Source organism: Fukomys damarensis, unplaced genomic scaffold (genome assembly GCF_012274545.1).
Source record: "Fukomys damarensis isolate Sample0158 unplaced genomic scaffold, DMR_v1.0_HiC HiC_scaffold_11, whole genome shotgun sequence".
In the NCBI taxonomy this organism is placed as follows: Eukaryota; Metazoa; Chordata; class Mammalia; order Rodentia; family Bathyergidae; genus Fukomys; species Fukomys damarensis.
In genome coordinates this window covers 13612940-13638477 of record NW_022900923.1, presented here as the reverse complement: position 1 = coordinate 13638477, position 25538 = coordinate 13612940, and the positions used below count along the sequence as shown (strand labels likewise).

The 25538-nt window shown below is 37.3% G+C and overlaps 2 protein-coding genes across 3 annotated transcripts in view; one reads left to right on the top strand and one right to left on the bottom strand.

The window, feature by feature from the left end:
* Positions 1-19440, top strand: part of Kmo (kynurenine 3-monooxygenase) — a 32693-nt gene extending 13253 nt beyond the window's left edge. Inside the window, exons 5-15 of one of the 2 annotated variants that reach the window (XM_010642661.3) lie at positions 223-271; positions 4209-4296; positions 5760-5925; positions 9618-9689; positions 10487-10608; positions 12827-12974; positions 13714-13771; positions 16308-16390; positions 17802-17903; positions 17994-18053; positions 19135-19440. In XM_010642661.3, coding sequence (XP_010640963.2) covers positions 223-271; positions 4209-4296; positions 5760-5925; positions 9618-9689; positions 10487-10608; positions 12827-12974; positions 13714-13771; positions 16308-16390; positions 17802-17903; positions 17994-18053; positions 19135-19308 — 1122 coding nt within the window. In that variant the 3' untranslated portion in view covers positions 19309-19440. The remainder of the gene's footprint in view (positions 1-222; positions 272-4208; positions 4297-5759; positions 5926-9617; positions 9690-10486; positions 10609-12826; positions 12975-13713; positions 13772-16307; positions 16391-17801; positions 17904-17993; positions 18054-19134) is intronic. The other variant, XM_019210446.2, reaches the window with a different exon arrangement.
* A 422-nt stretch (positions 19441-19862) lies between these two features.
* Opn3 (opsin 3) overlaps positions 19863-25538 on the bottom strand; it is a 43537-nt gene continuing 37861 nt past the window's right edge. Inside the window, exons 4-5 of the mRNA XM_033761960.1 lie at positions 24151-24402; positions 19863-22091 (exon numbers count right to left, since the gene is read on the bottom strand). Of these exons, the coding sequence (XP_033617851.1) occupies positions 21828-22091; positions 24151-24402 (516 nt within the window). The 3' untranslated portion in view covers positions 19863-21827. The remainder of the gene's footprint in view (positions 22092-24150; positions 24403-25538) is intronic.

Here is a 25538-nt window from a genome sequence, read left to right as displayed (position 1 = left end):
AGAAATGAGGGAGAAAATCCAAAATGATTAAGCTGTGATGTTTGTATGTACCAAATGCACTAAATAAAAGTAATTTTTATATATTGGAAACACAACCAAAAAAGTCAAAGAAACAAAAAACTAAGCTTTCAACTTTCTGCTAAGTAATAAATAACTGCTGCTACTAACTTCAAATTGCCTGTCCATTCTCCAGAAACAATATCTGATCTATTTTTCTTGCAGTATATTCTTTCTATTAGCAGAGAAAATTTGAACAAGGATTTATTGAACGGTAAGTTAAATGTTTTTATTCACTAGTTTGAGTAAAGCACATGGGGCTCATTTTGCTGTGTGATTTATTAGGATTTGCTTACTGCTCCTATTTTGGGGTTATAAAGAGTAGAACTATGTTCATTACAAAGTCCTTGAGCAGCAGTAATGCCACCTCCTGAATTCCTTTTTTCATCTTATCATTTTTTTGTTGTTGTTTTTTGAGACAGAGTCTTACTATGTAGTTCAGACTGACATGGAACTCACTGGGTAGCCCAGGCTGGTCTTGAACTCACAGCGATCCTCCTGCCTCAGCCTCCTGAGTGTTAGGATTACAGGCATTCACCACCACTCCCACCTCATCTTATCATTTATTTAAGTGAAAAATCACATGTTTGACAGGCATGTATTGAATGCCTTATTTCTTTGGCACTGGAATGGATGTGTACTCACTTGAACTCACAGTCTAGTGGAACAACAGTTGTGGTCAAACAATTTGCAAAGCGACAATCGGGTGTTCATTTCAAAAAGATGACCAGCAGTAGCCTGGAGGGTGAGGGAGAGAGAGAGAGTTGCCATCTGCAGGGCACTGCCACAATCCCTGTGTGCAAGAACAGGGCCCTGGCTAAGGTTATAGCAGCATGGTAGGAGAGGAGAGTGCAGGTTCATCGTATGGGTAGGAGACCAAGTACATAGGGGTTGAGAGGCTTGAGAAAGAGGAGGGTGTAAAATGTAACCCTGACTAACTAAAAATACCTACACATGAACGGAATAGTCAATGGACTGTAAATGAAATTTGTAGTTTGCATGACCAATTACACGCCGTGCATCTTCCAACCTACACTAAATTTAAGCCTCGTTCCTACTAATTTCCTCTCTTCAGCATTTGTACTAGATGGGCTCATTGCCAGGAAACCAGCCAAGCCCTCAGAAACCAACCCTTCTTGATGTAGCTCCGTAGCTCTGCTCTTTGGACAGTACAGTTTCCCTATGATTCGTCTTTGTCCCCACAGCCCTCTCACCGAGTTTGCACTATGTCAGCTGGGCTGAACTGAATCGAGTTACTGAAGTGAGGTGAACAAACTGTGTAGAACTGAGAGGAGGAGGTAATGGGAAAGTCGATGCAGCTGATTTACTGAGGACATAGGAAACGGCTTCAGATGATTCTTAAGGCTGTTTATTTATAGTTGTTTGGAAGACTGTCTGCTAGACAGATAGGTGCATGCGTGGGGACCAGTTTGCTAGGTGTATTCATGTCGTTCCTAAGAAAGCAAATGACACGAGCCACCTCTCAGGTCCGCAGTATGACATATAAAACAGCCTCTTCATATAGCATCTAAGGTAAAAATAATAGGAGACATTCAGCAGAGGACCAGCACAGTGAGAAGTAGCTTATCCGTGTTGATTTACAGAACCCTTCCACCAACTGTATGAAGTAGGAATTATTTTTACCTCAGGGTTTGGGTTACTGGCTAATTAGAGGTCACACTATCAACAATGTAGGATCTGGATTTGAACGGAAGTCTCTTTATTCCAAAGTATGTGCTTTTAGCCACTTGGTTTTTGCCTCCACAATTGTATGTGAAACACCTGCTAATGCTAAGGAGCTAAAACACGAGAAAAGTACAATTAATGTTATACACATTTCCCTAACTGTTGTCCATGGATGCTGCACAGCACACAGTTTCACGAAAGATATAAATATGTTAATAAAATGAATGCTGAATCTCTTGACTCAAACTTTGTCTAGCGTCTAAAGCCCATCATTTCTTTATAAGGCAGAGAATGTGCGAGTCACTCATTCCACAAATGCGGCCGATTTTGGGTGCTCGTTTCCTTCTAGACAAATTCTCCTTGGAAAACTCGTTAAATGATATCCCCGAATGAGCATTTCGTGTGGAATTGTTTCGTGGCTCGCTATGCTGTACAGTGTTGATACTTATTAAAGAAAAAAAGTCAAAAAGGATATGTGGCCAAAGAAGTTAGCTAATCCTGCATCAAGCCAGTTCGGAAGTGGAGGGGAACCGGATGAAAAACATTGAGATGTGTTATGTACCCATACCAACTCCTCACGAAGAATGTGATCACAATGAACGACATACACGTACTAATAAGGAATAAAAATTGAGGGAAATACAAAAATAAAAGTCTTTTTTCAGTACTTCTCAAGACCTTTATACTAGTCTGCATTGTAGGCTTCTAAAAGCAGAATCGTCTGATATAAGGCCACAAATACCAGCCACATGTGTAATTTTCAGTTTTATATTAACCATGTTTAAAAAAACTAAAAAGAGTGATGCAAATTTTAATGAGGTATATGAACCCAATATATAAAAAATATTGCTATTTCAATGTATAGCCAATAACGTTATTCATGATGTATTTTTGTTATATATATATATGTATATATATATATATTTGGTTCAGAGTTGTCACAATCCAAAGTGTGCCACACTTGTTAATCAGATCAGTGTATTTTCAAGCACCTGTGGCTGAGGACCAGGATCCCAGAGCTCAAGGGAGCCAGGATGTTTAGCTTTTCTACCTCTCCCCACCCCTCTACCTCTTTGACCACAGGACAGTTTTTTAAGGGAGTTTATCAAAGAATAACTTTTGTGGAAAACTCTTCGAGATATAAAACTGCACACTTAAGCAAAAAAGTAAATTAGTTTAAAAGTTTATTGTAAAAAAAATACCTTCAGTGTGACAGTTAAACTGATTTCTGGAAAGTTCTTTCTAAAAAAATTTCTTAAATATATCTAAATTTCTTTGGCTTATCATCTCCCCCATTTCAATATTCTAAGACTTCCAATCCAATATTCGGGACTTCAACAATCTTCAATCCCTAAATCAAGCCGAAATAAAGAAAAGATGAAACTCAAGGTGAAAAGGAAAGCTAAATCCACTTACGAATATTGATTTGGAAGTCAGTATTATAAGCCTTAGCTTATTTTCTCTGATTATTTTTCAAATTCAATATTTCTTAACTTAATTTCTTTTGAGGGGTGGATACCAGGGATCTAACTCAGGACCTTGTGCTTTCAAGGCAGGTAGTGGCATCACTGAGCTAAATCCCAGGCCCCTAATTTAATTTTTAACATGTAAAAATAACACAAAGTCAATATATACCACTTGAAAACTTTGGTCTTTGATTTGTTACATTTTGTGACCCCAGAGATTTTACTTTTCATTCCAGGATCTTGATTACGCTGTTGTAAGATGAAAGGTTTTGATCTACCTTGTCTCCAAGGTCTATTCCAGCTCTAACATTTGTATTCTGATTTGTAACTTTTCTTAAATAATAAATAGCCTATAGTTATAGATCTTCATGACCATTAATAGGGACAAAAATTCTATTTTACCTCTTTAATAAGAAAATGATTAATAGTTCAGGAAATGAAATTTATTCCACTCCATAAATTGCTAGCAGGCAAAAAGAAAGAATTAACATCATCAAGTTTTATTGAAGGAGATGTTCCAAATGTTCTTATCTCCCCCCCCATTTCAGTGTTTGATTCTAAAAAGGCAGTATTACTGCTCTATATTTGGGACAACTTGAGTCGGAAGTCTAGGGGCCTTGCTACAGAGAGATAAGAGACATGTCAAATGAGGAAAGCAGTTGGGCTGAATATTTCCAAGCACAAATAAAGCCTTATGTTAGGGGCGACTTTTGAAATACGTGAGACCTGTTTCTTTCCAAGGGTGCTAACAATTATAAGAGCTCACACAATGTAATTAGTTGGATAACTAATCTTTATTCCTTTGTTTTACTAAAAAAAAAAAAATACTAGGCTACTTGCCAAATAGCTGTCAAATCTCAAGTTTGCAAATTTATTTTATACTGTTGAGAATAAATATCACCATAATATTATTCCAAGGAAATGATTAATATTGTAATTTGATTAAGTGAAACAACCACTGGAATTTCATTTCTATTTTCCTTCTTTCTGTTTCCTCAGCTGTTGAGAAATACCCCAATGTGCAGATGCACTTTGGCCACAGACTGTTGAAATGTAACCCTGAAGAAGGAACAATCACAGTGCTCGGGTAATCATGGGTTAGGCTGTGGCTTCGGAGGTGAAGGCTTAGAGTAGAGAAATGGATGTGTAAACTTTGTTCTTTCGTTCTTTTGGACAACATAAATGATAATGGAAAAGGTAATTGGAATAGTCGCTATATTCAGGGACTTTTAGATTGAAAATTAGCCTGTACACTTTCTGAATACCAAGCTCTGTGATTTCTTTTTTGTGTGTGTGTGTGTGTGTACGGGGGATCCAACTCTTTACCTTGTACTCATGAAGCAGGCAGCAGCACCACTGAGCTAAATCTTCTTAATATTCAAACTGTCTCACCTCCCCATAATGTTCAACACAGGTGACCATATTCAGTTTCAAACTCTCTCTTCCCTTGAAATTGGTGGCCCTCCCCTGCCTGGCTTTCCCTGACATCTGTCCCTCCTTGGCTGATTCTATTTCCTCCAAAATGCTATGTCTCATTATCTCACTCTGGGGTTATAACATGGAGTCCTAATCAGTGAATGTCAATTTCCTGATCACAGGTACATCTTGTTATTACCTCAAACTGCCCGGTGAGTTTTCTCAAACTACCACTCTTCATCCTTCATTCTTCCAATAGATAAATTGGCTTTCTCTCTTTTTCCTGAATAATAATATTTAAATCTTTACATCCAAAATTTTCTTCATCTCCCTCTTTCTCCTCCACGCATTGTACAGTTGGCCATGACCATTCATGCCTGTGAGGTCCTCACCCATGGATTCAGCCCACCTCAGATCAAAACTATTTTTTAATTGCATCTTTACAGAATATGTACAGACTTTTTTCCTCACCATTACTCTCTACACAGCACAGTATAACAGCTATTTACATAGCATTTATATTTTATTAAGCACTATAAATACTTTAGAGATAAGTATACAGGAGGATGTGCACAGTTTATATGCAAATACTATATTACGTTACGTAAAGGACTTGAGCATCCACAGATTCTGGTATCCTGGATCCACTCCTGGAGAATAAAGGACAATACGTATTCTTGTCTTAAGCTTATCTTCTGATATTCTTTGCTTAAACCAAACTTGTTGCTCCTAAAAAAATCTGGTCACATCCCTGCATTTGATCATTCATTCATTGATTCATTCATTGATACATTTGGATTGTATTGCATTGTTCATACACTGGGGTTACCTTTCCCTTTGCTCAAGATTTCTCCTCCTTCATGCAGAGAGCTCAGCTCTTTGTCACACTTCTACGGCTCAGCAAGTATTGATCAGCATGGTTGTATATTACTCTCGTTCTCAGAAGTAAAACTGTGACTAGGACAAGAGTTTTCATTTTAATATTATATCTACTGACTCCTGGCTCAAAACATGTAACAGTGAGTTTTCTGGTTACTCACTGAGCCACTTCTTTACATAACCGTGTAAAATTCTATCATCATATTTTTACTAGATTTTTTGGTCTTGTTTTGAATGGTTCATTGTATTTTTCAGGGCTGACAAAGTTCCCGAAGATGTCACATGTGACCTCATTATAGGATGTGATGGAGCGTATTCAACAGTGAGAAACCACCTCACAAAGAAACCCCGCTTTGATTATAGTCAACATTACATTCCTCATGGGTACATGGAGTTGACTGTTCCACCTAAGAATGGGGATGTGAGTTAGTTCCCTTCCCACTGCCCTCCCCCACAGAACGGCAGATGCGTGATCTCGTGCAATGGCTCTCTCGTGGCATGTCTTGATCATTTTTGAGGTGCACCAAAAGAACTTTGCAATTAATAGTAAGTCACATGTGCAGGTATCCCTTTAGCAATACCATTATGGCATTCTCACTCCCTAACCTTTTAGTATGTTTTCTTGAGTTGAAAAGAAAGGAGGGAAACATACAAGGGATTTGTATTACATCATAATACCATTTGTCAATATTCTCTTGAGAAGGAAAAAAAAAGGTTGAGAATTGTATTAGTCAGATTTCCTGTCATTGGGGCACAATGCTCAACAATTACAAACTTAAAGGAGCAGAGGTTTAATTTGGCTAATGGTTTTAGGGGGTTGAGTTCACCAGTGATAGGCTCCAAGGCAGAAACATCATGGTGGAGGGTATGGCAGAGCAAAGCTGTTTAGTTCATACTGGCCAGGAGCAGAGCATGGACACAGTGCCAGAGAGGAAGGGATGAGGGAGCAGATATAGACGCCAAGGCCATGTCTCAAGGACCCATCCAGACATACTCAGAAACGTGCTTTACTACTCTCCTGGGTGAATCCCACAGCCAATTAAGATGTCACTCCACCTTTCACTGACAGGAATCCATTTTCCAGTATACTGATAACTCTAACAACTATGATGAAATCAAATAGCATTTAAATAATTAATCAAATCAAATGTCGAATGAATTGTTGCAGTGATTTCCACTGAGTTTTTGTCATTCCCTTGTTCCGCTGTTATATGACATCAGAGGCAAATAAGTGGTATGCTAATTTTTATAAAAATTGTGATATACAACTTTATTTTTAGAAACAAATTAAAAACTAATTTTTATTTTCTTTTGCCATAAATAAACATGGAAACTTGATAGGGGAAATGAAAACATTAATAGAAGTTTGTAAAGCTTAGAAATTAGTAAGGGTAGATAACGTTAAATGGCTTTATTTGCATATGAAAGATCCATTTTAAAGGTACTGATTTAATCTGTTCTACTTCAAATGCAGATCTATAAAATACTTAGTCAATGTGGAATAGTGGCATCAACAAACTGTATAAGACAGTCAAGTCCATATTTTAAAATTTCATTGCATCTCTACTTCTTCCTCCTGGTCAAAAACGCATTCACTAATTTTTCGGTGCTTACTGTATGGCTTTTCAGGTGGGTCCTGTTCTCATAGCCAGTAATTCTAGATTAGAAGGTAAGAGGATTCTTTTGAAAAAACACCTCAGTGTGAAATAGAACAGTGTGTGCTAAAGTAAAGAGATCCATCTATTTTATAGCTATACAAAATGAATAGTAATTATTGGTGTGTTTTTTTTGTTTCGTTCTTTTAAGAAATAGTGTTAACATAGTGGACCATGGTGATGCACAACTGTACTCCCACACTTGGAAGGCTGAACTAGGAGAATGGCTGAGAATCTGAGGCCAGCCTGGGCTACATAGTGAGTTCAAGGCCAACCTGAGCTGTATGCTGAGACCTTGCTGCCAAAAACAGAAAACGAAACAATGACGACAAAAACTAATGTTGACAGCAATGTGACCCAGAATAGGGATATTTTGATATGGCTCCAAAATAATCCTATGACACTTTATATTTTCCCGTTTTCCATTCCAATGTAATATATGGGACAGACGCTCTCCGTCTCTGATGGGTGAAGCGAGAAGGAAATTGGGTAAAAGAAAAGCTTTTGAGGGATTTTTCAGGAATCCACCCCTTTTGGTGCTGCGGATCAGGCCCAGGTATGTGCCTCACGCGCAACAGACAGGCGCTCTCCTGCTGTGTTTCACCCCTGCCCCTCAGCCCTGCAGGCTCATCTTAAAGCTGCTTTTACACAGGCACCAAATTATTTTGGCTTAGAGACCTGCAGCAAAGTGACCAATAAGGCTTATGCCAAGCTGTCCTTGGGGCAGCTCTATCCTAAGGAGGGCTATTGAGAGTATGACTTGATAATAAAGAAATTTAAGAGTCATTTTTTAGGATTATTAAATACCTGTGAGCGTCGATATGTTCCTGGTATTATATTCTCTGTCTATTACAATGACATATAGACAATGAGAAAGACAGAAGATATATTACCTTCCTAACTATTTTAATCAGAAGTATTAACCTTTACTATTGAAGTAAGTGGTAAGCAAAAAATTACTCTCTGTTATTTCTCCTCCCTTTCTCACCTTTTGGAAAAGGTTGGAGAAGTGGTCAGAAGATACTAAAAACACCAAGAAGGAAAATCAAGGGTATCTGCTTCACCGGCTGGTCTCCTCCCCACCTGCCTAAACCACTGGCTCATTTACTCCTCCTCCACCTGGTTCAGCAAATGCAACCGTACCAGAGGCAACTGTGCTTCACTTCCTCTTTCCTCTTCTGCAGTATCCCTTTGTTTTAACTACCGCAGCCCCACAAGAACTTGTCAACCTCTTATTTCCTGTACTTCTAATTTGGTATCAAACCAGTTACTGACTTTCCAACACTTACACTGTTGTTGAAGAGAAGTTGGTTTTTCAAATGTATCCATCTTGCCTATTCCACTGCATTACAGGATCTTTGAAGTCAATATCTCATGTTTGAGATATTGTCTGAGGTCCTGGGGCTAAGAAAAGCCAGGCAGGCACGCATCCCTTCTCCTAAGATGCAGTAACTACATTTCAACATGAAAACGCTGGCTGGGAGACAATATTCTTCTCTTAGTATGCAAAGTACACATATGAGGGATGCTGTCTAAGCATTGCAGAAAAATACAAATTTGAAATAATTGTTGGGCCGGGCGTGGTGGCACATGCCTGTAATCGCAGCACTCGGGAGGCTGAGGCAGGAGGATCTCTGTGAGTTAGAGACCAGCCTGAGCTACATAGTGAGTTCCAGGTCAGTCTCAACTACATAGTGAGACCCTGTCTCAAAAAACAAAAACAGGGCCAGGGATTTAGCTCAGCGGTTAGGTGGCCTGCCTTGCAAGTGCAAGGACCCAAGTTCGATCCCTGGTACCAAAAAAAAAAAAAACCCAAAACAAAACAAAAATAAATAATTGTCAAATAGACTACATATTTTATAACTAAATGTTATGCAATTATAAATGAAATTATTTCTCGTATATAACAGATACATTTATTTGGGTCAAGTAGATCTTCGGGTCAATTGATCTACCCAAGGAATCAATATTTATTCAGATTGTCATTGCAGGCATTGTAGAGGGGCAACTAAAAAATAATTCTTTTACTTATATTGTAGGAATCAGATAAAAAAATCTTGTTTGTAAAATTTTGTTTGCTTCACGAGAAACTTAAAACTGTTCTGTTCAATATAAAAAAGTACCCAAATAAGGCAAAAATATTACTTCCCACACATATACTGTATTTCATATGTATTTATTGCATACATGCATACATGTATATGTGTGTGTGCATATGGAGAGAGAAAGAAAATTATAACATGTTCTCAAATCTTGAATTACAGTTGGTATAAAAAATCGCCTAAAGTTAAGCTTAGAAAGATAGAACACAAATCATTCTACGACAACTTCTAGCTGTTGCAATAGATATCCTATCACTTGTGTGATTCTGATTTAAACTGTGGGAAGAATATACAGTTTTATAGAATTGTTACACTAAGGTGCCAATCAAGTATAAATATGCTTTTATCTCCTGTAGTTTGCCATGGAACCTAATTATCTGCACATTTGGCCTAGAAATACCTTTATGATGATTGCACTTCCTAACACGGTAATATGGAATTTCTTATTAACTGAAAATTTGCATCTAAAGTTAATGTTTTCATTAGTTTTTATTTTGTCTATGTGTACCTAACTGACCTCTTCATTGTTAATCTATTTAATGATTATACCTTTAAAGCTTTGGATTACTGTGGGAAAACCTGGGAAGGAACTCCAATTATTTTACAGAAAGGCTTAACTTGAATGCATGACAGGAGTTTGTTGGGGGGGGTACCTGTCATCCCCATCAAATATAGTCTGAGATGAAACAGCCCCCCCAAAACCTAGAGATTTAGAATATATATTAGGAAGTACCTCCAACCTTTAAGGCCAGTAGGACAATGAGATATATATTATTAGAAAGAAAAAGAGCAGATCTTTTCTTTCACTAGCCCCTTGGGGCTTTTCTCCTATGCAGATCTGCTATCTGTTCTCTGGTTGGTCTTTTTCTTCCTGTTGCAATCTGCCCTGGAGTGCAGGATCTTTTGGTACTGTCTTAAGAGGGAGAAAAAGAGAAAAAAAAAAAATCAAATCAACCAACCTACTAGTAATCTAAGGAGCACAGTGTTTGCTTGGTGACAATGGAAATTTTAGTGTAGAAATTCTCTTAATGACCAGAGCACCACTGAAACCTGGCAGAGCTTTTCTTTAGGGATGAGAAGAAGGCAACAGGACCTTTCAGTCTGCTTGAACAGTCACTCTGGTCCTAGCAGGAAGCTCTGTGATTTAGGGGCCCAGCATTCAGGAAGGCATTGCATTGCCCAGCCCCTGTTCTCTCTCGCATTGTTTTTCTTCTTCTTCTTCCAGGACAAATCCTTCACGTGCACTTTGTTCATGCCCTTTGAAGAGTTTGAAAAACTTCTCACCAGCAGTGAGGTGCTGGATTTCTTCCAGGAGTACTTTCCAGATTTCATCCCCCTCATTGGAAAGTAAGTTTTGTGCTTTTTTGCTTCCCTGTGACCTGGCCAGAAATCTACATTAGAGTAAAAGTCTCCTTGGGTGTTCTGCTGAGAGCAGGGATTCTGAGAAAACTCAAGAGACGGACAGCTTCTCCCAGAAAGAAGAACCACCAACGTCCTAGGCTTGAATATCTTGAGTAGGCTCTTCAGGCAAGTTGGGCTCCACATGACACAGAGCCTGGCGATGTTTCCTTCCACTGACAGACACACAGATCTTTGCTACAGTGGGTATATTGGGCAGCCTCGAGCCTCAGATCCATCATTTAGGAGACACATTAGCATGCCTGTCCTGCAACCCTCGTGGTAAAATGCTGATAAATAACAGTACCCACCCCATGAAACCACGCCTCTAAAATCATGAGCACAGCAGCCACACACACAAAGTTCCACACAGGGGTAGTTCATGCTTTAGCTGTCTGGCCCATGGTTTGTTGCTCCGTGTATCAACAGCGTGTCCATGCAGACTTTGTCGCGTGCACTCACTCACAGCCTCTGCGCCCACTGACTGTGCCTCCTAGAACCTACTTTCTACTCCAGTGATGTCTCCATGTGGTGCTCAAGAGTATGTCTTAGACTGTTCAGGCTACTATAACAAAATACCTTCAACTGGGTGCTTGCAATGGAAAGAACCTTATTTTTTCCATTTCTCACAGTTCGTACGAGCAGCTTCTCCCTCTGAATTCACACCGTTAAGAAGCCTTTTAAAAGGCGCTTATCCCACTTCATGAGGGCTCTGCTTCCTCGACCTAATCGCCTCTCAAAGGCCTGACTTCCAAATACTCTCATATTGAGGGTTCGGATTTCAAAACACGCAGGCTGTAGCAGAGCAAGATTTTTATTTGTTTTTATTTTTTGTTTTTTGTTTTGTACCGGGGATCGAACTCGGGACCTTGTACTTGCCAGGCAGGCATGGTGCCAGAGCAAGACTTTAATACTACATCTGTCGCTTTCTCCCTTGAGTCTCACCTTTATCAGAATACCTACCTGTTAGAGTAGCTATGAAAATTTAATGAGCTAATTATATCAAAAGGACAGCCCACCGCTGGCCCGTAGCAGACTTTTAAAAGTTGCTAGTTTGGATCTTTTCCTGTAGGCTAATTCTGTCCATATTGATCTGTCCTTCACCAACCGTGGAGAATAACCTCTGCCTGCACACCACATTTAGCCCCTCGTGTCCTTTTAAATTCGTCTCATGGATATTTCTTGCCTCTTCGGCCAGATTTAAAACTCTTAAGGGGACGTACTTTTCCTCTATTTATAACTTCCACAAACTGCCATAAATGCATTTCAAACAAGTAGCGGTTTATTCATAGGGGAAGTGTTTGTTCTTTAGTTAGCATATTATACAATAGAACTTTTGACCTTGTTTTTTTTGTCTCAATGAAATTATGTAGCCTTTGATGAACATATTACAATTTCCCTACATAGTAGATTGGTTGCTAATGTTCATTTCCAAATACATAGGGACTCATATTAATTTTAATTTTGGTTTATTATAGCCTAATCAAATGTATAACATATTTTGTTTAGTTTTCCATAGAAGCTTAAATGCACCAATGTATTGAAAATTTCATGACCTCATGATAGTTCCTGACATGACATGTGACACAAAAATATTTGAAGTTCTTCAAATGCTGCCAAACTTGTTTTTTTGGCGAGTGATTGGAACTGTTGCAAACCAAGAATATAAGAACAATAGAACTTTAGGACTGGAAGAAACTGAAATGTTTTTCTTTCTTATTTTCTTCCAGGCATTTTTTTTTTCCTGTACTGGGGATCTGAGAGTTGAACCCAGGGCCTCATATGTGTGAGGCAAGTGTTCCACCACTGAGTTTAAATCCCCAGTACCTTTTTTTTTTTTTAAATTTTGAGACGAGGTGCCACTAAGTTGTCTGGGCTGAGCTCAAACTTGCAATCCTCATCCCTTAGTCTCCCAAAGACTGGAATTATAAGCATGCACCACCAGGCCCAGCCTTTCTGGCATACTTATATATTTTTCAATAAAATTCTGTGGCAGTGATGGCAAACCTTTTGGAGCTTTCAGTGATATAAACAGCCTACTGCAAGCATGTGCGAATAGGTTCTATGGTAATAAACTGTTCGGTAATAAACCCAATGAATGTGAGAAAATTCAACAGAATTTAGTACTCAATTTGACCCCTTTACATCTTGCTTATTTCCTCTAAAGGAAAGCCCTGGTGCAAGACTTCTTTCTATTGCCACCCCAGGCGATGATATCTGTCAAGTGCTCCTCTTTTCACTTTAAGTCACACTGTATGTTGATGGGAGACGCAGCCCATGCCATTGTTCCATTTTTTGGGCAAGGAATGAATGCGGTGAGTTCTTTCAACCTAGGTAAGTTCCTGAAATATTTCCAGGTCAGTCTCAACAAGTTTTAAATTTAAAAAAAGATTAAAGTTATCCCCATATAAACAAAGTCAATTCAATCTGCTGCTTAACTAGATTCAACTCAACTCAACTCAATCAGCTCAACTTCAACTCAAAACCAACTCAAGCTAGTATTTGGATTATTTGATCTAGTAATCGTAAGTGTTTTTTAAAAAAGCTTAAACTACAATGTAATATTCCGTTCCATTGGAAAATGTACCAATAGCTTGAAATTTGGAAACTTGGTCATGAGCAAGTCAAGTCTTTATTTTTAAAATAGAATTTTCCCGGCCAGGGATTTAGCTCAGTGGTTCTGCTGCCTCCCTTGCAAGCATAAGGGATCCGAGTTTAATCCCTGGTACAAAAATAAATAAATAAATAATAAAATAGAATAGAATTTTCCAAGAGATTATGTGGAAATATATAATTTCAGCCTCAAAGAAAAAGCAGAACTTCAAGCTATCTTTTCTCATCATTTTTTCCCCAAAGAAATGAGAAATACTATTGACAGGATTAAATAAAGCTATGAAATGGATTGGATGTTGAATACTACTGCCTTTATGGAAATTTTTCTTAATTGTTCTGTCTATACAGCCTGCACAATACACTCACTAATGAAAGTTCTGTTAAAATTGCTAAGTTTTTATTATTTCTGGTTAAATTTTCCTCATTTTTTTCTTGTATCAGGGCTTTGAAGACTGCTTGGTATTTGATGAGTTAATGGATAAATTCAATAATAATCTCAGTAAGTAAAATGCTAATTAATTGTGCATTTATTTCTGATCTCAGTAATCACAAAACCATAACATGTATTTTTCTGTTCAGGCTTATAAAATTTTCTACTGATAGTCTATGTCACTGTTGTTGACCACATCAGACAATCTCTACTCAGAAAGGAAACATAGTTTCTCTTAAGATTTGTTCATAGAGATCTGTTAGCTTTCCAATACTATAAGAAATACCTGAGACTGTCAACTTATAAGCAGAAAAAGGTTGACTTCAGTCCACAGTCTGCAAGGTTTAAAACCATGATCACTAGGCCTCATTTTTGGTACATCATGACAGAGTGTGCATCGCACGGCAAAAGCTGCTCCCTTCGTGGCCAGGACCCATGATCCTCTTCAAAGCATGCCTGCAGTGATCCAAAGACCTTCCACTAGACCTTCTCTTAAAAGTTCTACCACTTCCCAATAACACCTTTCTGGCAGGGCAAAACTTTAACACATGGGCTTTTGAGGGACACTTACTATCCAAACTATAGCAAGGGCCATGCAGTGGTCCACACAAAGCTAAAAGTTCAAAGTACCAAAGCTTAATGGAGATGTTCTCTTTTTCCTCCCTTTGAACCTAAGTAATTCCTGCTGCTTTGTCCCCTTCATTATGCCCCAGAAGCACTCTTAGAAGCTCCAGGGCTTTTTTTGGCTTTTTGTCTGATATTTTCACTTGCCTTTTAGTTAAAAGTGATTCATCCAATGTATTAATGTTTTATATATATATATATGTGTGTGTGTGTGTGTGTGTGTTTTTTAAATTTTTATAAGTAATTATATAAATATGTATATATATTATATATATGCCTTAGAACTTAGAACTGGGTTGTCCACCTCTTCCTATTCCTCACATGTCCTGAAAGGCTACCACTAAAAGGCAAGGAAGGGGTACACTAGAGAGCTGAGCTTGAAACAGACACACAGACTCAAGGTATTGTCTTGCCAACTTAATTTGTGATCTTGAACAAGTCACTTGGTCTTTCTAAAGGTGCCATACTTTTTCATCTATAAAGCAGTGATAATAATGTTAACTTTGGATAGTTGTGAAAATGAAAGAAAATTATTTATATAAATAATTTAAAGCTTATACAAATCTTCAAAAGAAAAAAAGAAAGTCTGGCATAAAGTGAGCTCATGACAAATGTTTGTTCTGAGATTACAGGAAATCATCAGACACTGGTGTGTGGGTATGGAAAAATTATAGGGTTCCAGGGAATAACAATCCCTCTTCCTCCTCCTCCTCCTTCATCCTCCTCTTTTCCTCCACTGTCTTCTCCTTCATCTTTCTTTCCCGGTCATCTCAGATGGTCAGGATCGAGAGGCATTTTCTTTTCTTTTTTTTTGTAGCCCTGTTATAATAGGTTTGCAGGAAATAATGAAGATGGATAGAGTTTATATAACAGAACTTACCAAACCAGTTTTCGATAATAGAGAACAAAGACAAAATGAAAATAATTGTGAATAATAATCATAATTGCCATCACTGAGTATTTATTGTTTTGAGAACATTGCTGTTTTTAAAATGTTACATTTCTTTTGGTCCTTATAAAAAACACAAGACATTGATACTAGTCCTCATTTCATAGCTGGGGAACCAAATGTATAGATAACTAAATAACTTGCTAAAAATCATGTAGTTAGGAAATAATGAAACTGGGACACTCAGGCCAGGTTTTCAGTCTTTAGACATAGCATCTCACCAGGCATGGGGAACTGAGGCAGGAGATCACCATGAGTTTGAGACCAACCTGGGCTACATAGTGAGTTCAAGACCAGCCTGGATTATGTAGTGAGAATCTATCTCAAAAAAAACAAAAAAACACAAAACACAAAACAACAACAAAAAAGTATATAGCATCTCTCACATCTTTTCCGCCCCAGTAGAAGAAATTGAGTCCCAAGCCTTTTCTCTGAGCTACAGTACATCCCCAGCCCTCTTTTCCTTTTTAATTTTGAGCCAGGATCTCACATGTCACTGAGTTGCCCTGGCTAGGCTCAAACTTGTTATCTGCCGACCTCTGGGCATCTAGTTGTCTGGCTATGCGAAAGTAATATCAGTTAGTGAGTCATTACTCATGTTAAATGTTTACATATGAAGAAAACATGGAGCCTGATTGCTAGGAGCTCAAAGAATAAAGGAGGAACTGGTGTTCAAGCCAATGAGGTATCTTTAGTACAATGAGATAAGTGCACATGTGGACAGAGGAGCATGAAATAGAAAGTAGCAAGTTCTATGTGGGGCGAGGGTCATTTATATGAACTCTCCATTTGTGAAATAAGGGAAAAATAATAATTTTAACAATCAGCAAGCATAATATGTATTAACTTTATTATAAGTTTTATTTCATCACAACAGGAAACACACTATGGGTATTGTTCAATAATCATAAATTGTTGGTGACACAGAATGGTTATTTCTTGTTTTAAAAGATTAGAGTTTACTATTTAATTTGAATCCAGCACATTTTATAGGCTGTTTTGAAAACAGGTATTGTTTAACTTTGTTTCTAGGTATGTGTCTTCCTGAGTTCTCAAAAGTTAGAATCCCAGATGTCCATGCAATTTCAGACCTGTCTATATACAATTACATGGAGGTAAGGTTTGGCTTCATCCTACAAGACAGTTTACTGATGGACTAGTTATTGTCTTCTTTTTTTTTCTTTGCTTCAGCCCCATCTGATGTATGCTACATAAGATAGATACAGACAAGAATGAACACACACACACACACACACAAACTCATACACACATACCTTCATACACAGGCCATTCTTAACACATGGGTGGGTTTCAACTGTATAGCAGTAACAATGATCCACACACATTATTTCCTCCTATATTTGAGGGACACTTAGAAGGTAACAGAGAGGAGAACATTTCTAATGATTTACAGGTTCAAATCTTAGATATTTAGAAGTTATTTATATGATATTTTAATAAAAATATGATTCTGAGAAGTGTTAACATTATCACAATGTCTAAGAAATATTAAATGACCTTTCCACCCTTAATATCATGGTCTACAAATTTATAGTAGCATTGAATATCCTCTGGAGCCCTATGATTTGTTTTGGTTTTTGGTACGGGGGATTGAACTTAGGTCCTTGCACTTGAGGGCAGGCAACAGAACCACTGAGCCAAACTTCCAACCCTGTAGCCTTATACACTAACAAAAAATGTCTGGTACCAAAGAAAGTCCTTATCAGAGAGACTCAGACCTTGAAGAAATACGCATTGATTTCATTTTAAACCAGTCGTATGACAAGTGGTTGTAATCATAGCTTTAAAATAATGAAATGAAAAAAATGTGTAACATAAATTTAAAGAAGAGAATGATTGTTTCCCATCTCTCCTAAAGATGGAGGGGAGAGGGAGAGGAGTCCATCTTGAGCAGAACTTGGGATAAAGGAAATTCTAGAATGAGTAGAAAGACTATTGATGTATCTCACCCCAGTCTTTAAAACCAGGACACCTACAATGAAATATTTGTCTTGTATAAAGAACAGTAGTAGATCAAGATAGCCTTAGCCTCACATAATTCCTGGTTACCATAAACCATATTAAAAACCAACCAGGAAGCAACAGAAATTTGTCAAATCTTTGAGTTCACAGATTACTCACAGATGTGCTTGAAGAAACTCTTTGCTCAAATAGAGTTCTTGTAACAACATCTGAACAAAACAGACTTCTCTGATAGGTTTTTTGTTATTGTACATTTTCAAGGTTATATTCTGTATTATTGAAATGTGTGTGTGTGCGTGTGTGTGATACCGGGAATCAAACTCAGGCCCTTGCGCTTGCGAGGCAGGCCACTGAACTGCTGAGCTAAATCCCCGGCCCTATTATTGAAATTTCTTAAAAGAGATCAGGAATGACTGTTTATGGAAGTGGGAATTTTACTACTTGTATCCAGCTTTGTCATGAGTGGGAGTGAAAAGTAATAAGTTGTAGTGAGAAAATCGGTGTCACTTTGTTGGAGATTTTTTTTTTAACTCTTCATTGCAGATGCGAGCACATGTCACCTTCAAGTGGTTCATTTTTCAAAAGAACGTAGAGCGATTTCTTCATGCTATTATGCCATCTACATTTACCCCTCTCTATACCATGGTAAGATTTGGACTTAAGATGTTTGCTCATTTTAAATTTCTGTTTAGCCATTAAAAAATACACCAGAATCCTTTTTAAACTTCCCTATAGGTCACCTTTTCCAGAATAAGATACCATGAGGCAGTGCTGCGCTGGCATTGGCAAAAAAAGGTTGGAACAAATTACACTTAAAAAACAATCTAGTATGTTGAAGTATCATACTGTTATGGTCACATTTATTTCAAGACATTGAAGAAATGCTAGGACAGACGTCAAATGTTTGCCTTCCAAATAAAAACTGTCCTGAGCACACAGAGGGTAAAGCATCTACCAAACACTATATGAAAAATCAACAGAGAGAGAGCTTTTGAAGGGAAGAAATTTGCAAAAGAAATAAGGATAATATTTTGCAGCCTTCTACTTTATTTTAGCAAGGTGATCCATTCTTGACTTTTGTGTCATACAAGGTTCTTATTCATTTGTAAACTTGGACAGAACTGAAGCTCTCATAAGGCACTACCAAATTCCAATGCAATGCTATGACACATTTGGGTTGGGTTGTTGACCCAGAGGGCACCACTCAAGCACCACAGATTCCTGATCTTCCACTTGGAGAATTTATTCATTCAGTTTCAACAAATAGCTTTACTTAATGCATGAACACTGAGCAGGGCACAGTGGTGAACAAGAGTCAATCCGTACTCTTCACATAGCTCAGAACTTGTGGCAGGGTCGATGGACAGATGCTGTGAGAGGGATACATTGACCCTGGAGAGAACAGTCGTGGGCCGGATAGGTGAAGGCTGAAGAAACATGAGCAACACACCAGAGTAGGGATCTGGGAACCTGAAAGGCAGCACCTAAGTGTGAGAGGGGTCGGAGGGGAGGGTGCTTAAGCTTCTTGAATATTAACTTGAGAGAAATAGAGGGCTCATAAGACCGAGGCCAGATTTTAGAAAAATTGCTTTAGTGTGTAGAGAATGAATTGGGAGGAATCAAGAGGTATATATCAGTCCAAAGATGAATAAACTAGGGTTCCTGATCTAAAAGACATCAGAACAAAAGGGGAAAAGAGACAGCTACAGTTAGAATGAAGAACAGTAAGTGCAGCGATAGAAATCAGAGGTCTTGCAACTACTTCAGGTTAAATAACTAAAAGGAAATTGTGTGCTCTTTGGAGGTATAAAAATGAAGTGTATTTAAAGATTTCAATCTTTGGACAATCTTTTGAGCATTATTTCTGTCCTCATAGGTAATAAAAAAAGGATTCTTTGTCTTTGGATCTCTGATAGCCATTGGAACTATCTATCTGCTGGTGCACTACATGTCACCAAGACCTCTGGACTACTTAAGAAGACCATGGGAGTGGAGTCGCTCACTTCCAGGATATGGGGCACATTTCCCTGCAAACTCATGGAGTCGCTAGAACAAACTGCCTATTTCATTATCCAGTGATATAAAGATCATAAAGCAGCAAATGTGACCAAAAGTAAGAATCAATCAAGTGATTCTCTTGCCAGATATAATTCACTATTGGAATATAGTTGCCAGCATACAAATAAATTGAATGTAGAATTTCTCTGTCAGCTGCAATTATTGGGGCAGGGGATCTCATCTCTTTTTTTTTTTTTTTAAAGTTTCGATACATAGCTTCCCCATCACATTTTGCAACCTCAGCTTGGATCATTCTAAATTTTAAAAAATAATTTTAAAAAAGAATGACTAAGATCTTGTTCACTTCTCAAAAACTAAGGCCTCAGAAGCCTCCTGGAAGACACTGCTGATACTTTCCTTAAAAATGTGATTAACAATAAATATTTGGGGCTAAAACATCACAGCTTGCCTAACACATTAACTATACTTTTCATCATGTGGATGGAGCTTTTCTTACCACAGAGCTGAGAGTCACTTGATATAATCAGAAGTATATAGGAGGGTTGGGGAGTTCCAAAGAGTTACACAATGAATCTGTTCTTTCCCAGCCTCAAAATGCCAATATGACTTTCTGAAGAAATAAGAAAGCCATTGGTGCCATATTAGGAGAAGGCTAAGAAAGGATTTTATTCATAAATTAAACATTTACATATACATGAGTGTGGAAAGGAAACAAGGGGAATGGCTTTTATAGAAATATAAAGCCATATTTTACTCCATTTCAGACCTTCAGAAGCAATTTAATAACTTATTCTTTAATGACGTATTACAACAGAACCAGGAGTGAACTTGATTTTAAAAGTTCATTGAGTATATTTTCTTTGGTTCATCCTTCTTCAGTAGGTCAACTGAGTCACCTGTAGAAGTTGCTCAAACATGATTAAAGATGTAACACTAGAAGTAAATTTATTTAGGAAATTTAAAATTAAGCAATGAAATAGAATGATTCAGTGTTTCTTTTCAATGTTGTCAAAACATTCTTGACTCGTAATAACCCATGTTTGGTGTGTAAGGGAAGAGAAATGTTTCCTTTTACCAATCCTTTGGTCTTTAACTGGGGCCCCTATAACGAAAGACAGAGACTATAAAGAGAAAAACAGACACAAGTAGAAGTTTATTAACATGTATATTTCACATGGAAGATAACCAGAGAATGAGTAAATCTCAAAGACCTGGCTTAAATTAACATCTTCCACCAAGAACGGTAAATTTTAGAGAAATGCCAAGACAAAGAAAAATGACTTCCAGACTGAGGGCAGCAACTTGTAGGAAGGTAAACAACTGGGAGTTTTCCATGCAGATTCTTCTGGTGTTATCTCCAGGCTGACGAATGTCTAAAGTCTTCTGTGGTGGTCAACCTTGTTTTTGCTGGTAAAGAGGGGGAGGGGGCACATTTGTAAATTTGGGTCTTGCTTTTAGGCCAGTAAGGAGAGGCAGAAAGCTTTCTTGTATCATTTCTTCTCAATTGTTTTCAGCTCAAAATAATCATTATGCAACGGAGCATGTTTGGGGGTAGCATATTCTGGTTTCTTACAAGTTTAAACAGGGACTCATGGAAAAAGTGGCCCCTTCACTAACACTGACTAACAGACTAATTGAGGAGCAATGAAGACTAAATAATATATTTTATGAATACACTCAAATTCCTGTTTCCATACCTCTTTAGATTAAGTATGTTTACTTGGGACTCCTTTTATAAATCTAGAACTACTGGAAAAATTATGGGAAATTATTAAAAGGAAGAGATAATCCTGCCATGCTCATGTTCAAAATAGATGGAGATACTCACCTGCCACTGACGTCATCTTTATCATGTACATTCTCACACTGCTGTATAATTCACCATAGGCCATAACTACCCTGACGTCATGGCATTCTTTTTCTTTGCTATGATGTTCTTAGCAGCTCATTAGGCTAACCGTCCTCATTTTATACATATAGTTATAGATAAAGGTAGGGAATTTATTTTTACCCTAGAATTTATCTCCTTCACTATTGAAAGATAGTAGCCAGCATACAAATAAATTGAATGTAGAATTTCTCTGTTGGCTGCAATTATCGGGGGGCGGAGGATAAATTCTGTTTGGTCAAACATATGAATGGACTCTAAATAGGACCCAAAACTACAGAGAATTAAAGATGGTCTAGCTATTTCACACATATGTTTGAGACAAAGTTATTTTTACAATGAAATATTTTCAAGAAAAATTAGTATGTGCTTTGGCAAATATAGTCATTCAAAAATATATCTGAAATAAAAATTCTAACATGTTAGAAGATGATGGTGCCAGATGCTGGTCTTGTGCCACCAGTGGGGTTTTGTTATGTAAAGCACCCATTGCATTAAAATAATTTGTCTTGTTTCTTCTGGAGTCCAGAGAACATGCAGGCAGTCAGATTTCCCTCTGGACCACAAAAGTCTTGTTGACATTACATAGAATGCAGATTCCAGATCAATCCTTCTAATGGAAGTCCAAATGTGATACCAGTCTAAGGCTCACTCTTTCATTCCTATAAAGGGCGAACTTGGATCGTATCAACCTTGGACCCACTGGTTCTGTCACTATCATTGACAGATAGTGATTCATCACTGGTAATGATAAAAATAATGGAAGAAGAATTAAAAGTCACTTTCTTCTTTGGCCTGTCCCCATCTTTTTGTGACATCACAATGGGTCTGATCTGCATTTCACTCCCAACTGCTGGTAGGTCTTTAGCAGGCTGCTGGCATCTCAGCAATCGGAAACAGAGAAGTTGCAAGAGGGACCTTCGAAACTGGGCAGAGAAGAAAAGATAAAGTTGATTATTACTTAAAAATCAGGCCATTAATCTGGACTAACATTCAAGAAAATGAGTTGAGTTTAATTTGGGTTGCTTTTTGTTTGTTAGCTGATACAAAACGTATAGTAACGCTTAGGCTGATCTAAATCTTTCTGGGGTTTTATGCCTGATTTATTTTAATTTTTATTAACCAGACCACACAAAACTATTTTAACACCTTAATCCTCCTTACTTTCAGTCTGCATGTACCTTCTATGAGAACTGCTCTATCTAAGGAGTTTTCAACACATATTCAGTGCACAAATATTCAGTCCACAAATATTCAGATGACAGCCACTGAGCTATAATCTAGAGATACAGTAAGCAACAAAGGCAAACAAGACTGTTCTCGCAGAATTTATAGCCTGGAATGCTCATGAATGTCCTTTTAAATAGGAGAAGAATTTTTTTCTATTAGAATATTACAGTAGTGAATGCTAGATTTCAACAAAATGCATAATTTTTCATGTCCTGGGCACTACACAAGCCATATTTCTCAGCCCTTTTCAAGGTCTCCCCTTTGCTCTTCCCATTCTCTAAGAAACTTGGTGACCAAGGTCTGAAGATGACAACATCATGAAATGGAAGGGATGTAGGTTCCTTAAAGACTGCATGAAGTCGAGCCTGTCTCCTCCATCAAATACATTAGGACTCCAAGACCAACAGGCTTTCTGTGTTAATCTATTGAATGTTGGGGTTGTTACAGTAGTATGTCTGCTATAGCTAACACAAGATATAAATAAATAAAAAGTTAATTTGTTATCCATTTTGTTTAGAGCAAAATGAAAGTTGAATATGTGGGCCTTTGTAGATTTTCAAAAATCAGTTAAAAATAACAGCTACGTTATTTGTTTCCTTTGGACCCTCCCCCACAATTATATGTAAGTTAGCATTTAGCATATATTAACTTTTTTTTTTTTTTTAGTTCTGGGGATTGGACCTAGGGTTTTGTGCATGCCAAGCAAGCAATCTACATCACCAGACCCTGTATTCACATTTTAAACTATTTATTTGCTTGAATATTTATCACCAGACCATTGTTTGGTATATCAGGTTAAGTGCTAAAGATATATCATTATAAGGTTTAGAGTACATAGATCATATTTAATGCTTTTGTATACAAAGGTTAAGCTTGTTGTAGGTAAGAACCATTGTTATATTTTTTGTGTGTGGTTTTTGTATCTTTTAGACTTTTTATTTAAAGTAGGTTCCCCATGAAACAGAAATATCAGGACCAAGTGAGAGCTTGTTAGAAATGCAGAATATTGGGTATACAAATATACTAAATAAAAATATGCATAATTTTACAATATTTTCAGGTGTATATACACAATAATTTAGAAGTAAGGACTTATAGCCATTGGCTGAAAGAAAAAGTAAAACGAATTGTTAGAAAATATACTTATTTGCTGGAAAGTGGTCTTCAAAATTAGGTAAAATTAAGTTTAGTTAGACATTGGCTGTGTCATGAGAATAACCCAGAACAACTACTAACAGTATTTCCAAACTCAAATGGGAAGTTACAAGCTGTGGCTTTGAGGACTCAAGTGAACCAGGTTCAGGTCCTAGCACCAGTGCTTCCTGCGTCAGATGATCTATTTTACCTGGATCTGAAACCCACAAATAAAGGAATAATAAAGCCCATTGCATGGCACAGTTCTGTAAAGATATTAGGTGTAATCTGCAGATTACATAGTATAGTAAGCATTTAAAACATTAACTCTATAATTATTATTTAAGTAAAACCTCATTAGTAGTGGACAAATATTTTCTGATTAATTAAAGAGTAATTTTTATAGAATTTCACCCAGTAAGTGCAAATCTTTATTGGAAGGTCTTAGAACTATTATCATTTTGTTTGGCGATATCCTGCACTTCTTCCTAATCCCCTTACTTTCCTATAAAGTTCTTTATTTGGGTTTTTATCATTGCAGCTGTTCTGAATTACCTCTATAAAATTATTTTTCCAACCCTTCCCCCAAGGTGAAAACAGTAAATTAATTGTTAAGCTTACCTTTCTGATCATGAAAGTATAAATAACAGGATTGTATACTGTGCTGGATTTAGCAAAGAGATAAGAAACAATCGATACTGTTGGAGTGACTTGGTGTCCATAACCATTAACTACCAAGAAACAGATCACAATATAAGGCATCCAGCAGACTAGGAAGATGAAGACCATCAAGAAGCACATCTTGGCCACTTTCTTCTCATGTCTTAAAATCTTCATCACTTGAATCGTCTGAAGATCTTCAACACAACGAAGCTGCAGCATGGAGAAAGAAAGGCAGGAGCTGAAAATCTAGGTGCTCCCCAATGTGGAAAGAAGGGAGAAGTACCTGGGAAAGCTGACTTCTGATTCAACCATGCAGCTAGGCCCAGTCTTCATCACTCTGGCATCAGTCTCAACTGGGGCATGTTATGGTTGAACTGAATGATAGCCGCTGAGATCTTTCAGTGTTTTTTAATGTTTTTCTAATAAGAAGGATGAACTAAATTATTTTACCTGGATCTTCAAGTCCCTACAAGACAGTCTGAAAAAGTTATGATAAAATGGTAACAATTTCTCCATGATCCAGGAAACGCTTTTACCCAGAGCACTCATCTGCAAGATTCTCAAAGCAGGCAGTAAACAAGGGTCAGGTCAGGAGTTCTGCACAGTTAAGCCTACAGCTGAATGGGTGAGAACTTAATCCGCAAATAGGTTCTTGCTGGAAATGACTGTGTTTTTTTGATTCTCTGCTAATGGCTCCCGCTGTGGAATATGATGAGGAATTTGTTTGTGGTTGATTTCGTCAGGGGCTCATTTGTAGAGAACAGCACTTGGAAAAGCCCCATTCATCTGAAATCAACACATCTAGTCTGTCTTTACGAAAGGTGTTGAGGAATAACGATACGCAGTTCAAAAGTTCTTTGAGTTTCTCCCATAAGAGGCTCTTTACATCTTTCTCTTACTATTATTATCATAAATGTGCTATTAAGGTGAAGAAAATAATAAAATAGAGAATAGAAAAGAACAAAAATACATTCTGAAATAAAAATGGCTATTTTTGAGCATAGTAAGATACTATACTAATTCTGCTACTAAAATACAAAAGCTTTATATACTGATTTTTTAAAACGGTTATCTGATATACTACTGATACCTAGTATTAATTTCAAACTGAAAAATTTATTGTATTTCAATAAATTGTGAGTGTTCTTTAAGGATTATCATAAAAATTAAGGGAAATTTTCTGAAGCAATTCATTAAAACATATATAGTATTTAAAATATATTTGAATAGGCATTCCTAAATTATTGGTTATCATTTAAAATTAAATTTAAGAAGCTATTATTAAAATCATATATTCAGTTTGTAATAGCTAAATCTTGGAAACAGCCTATTTGCCTCCGTTGGAA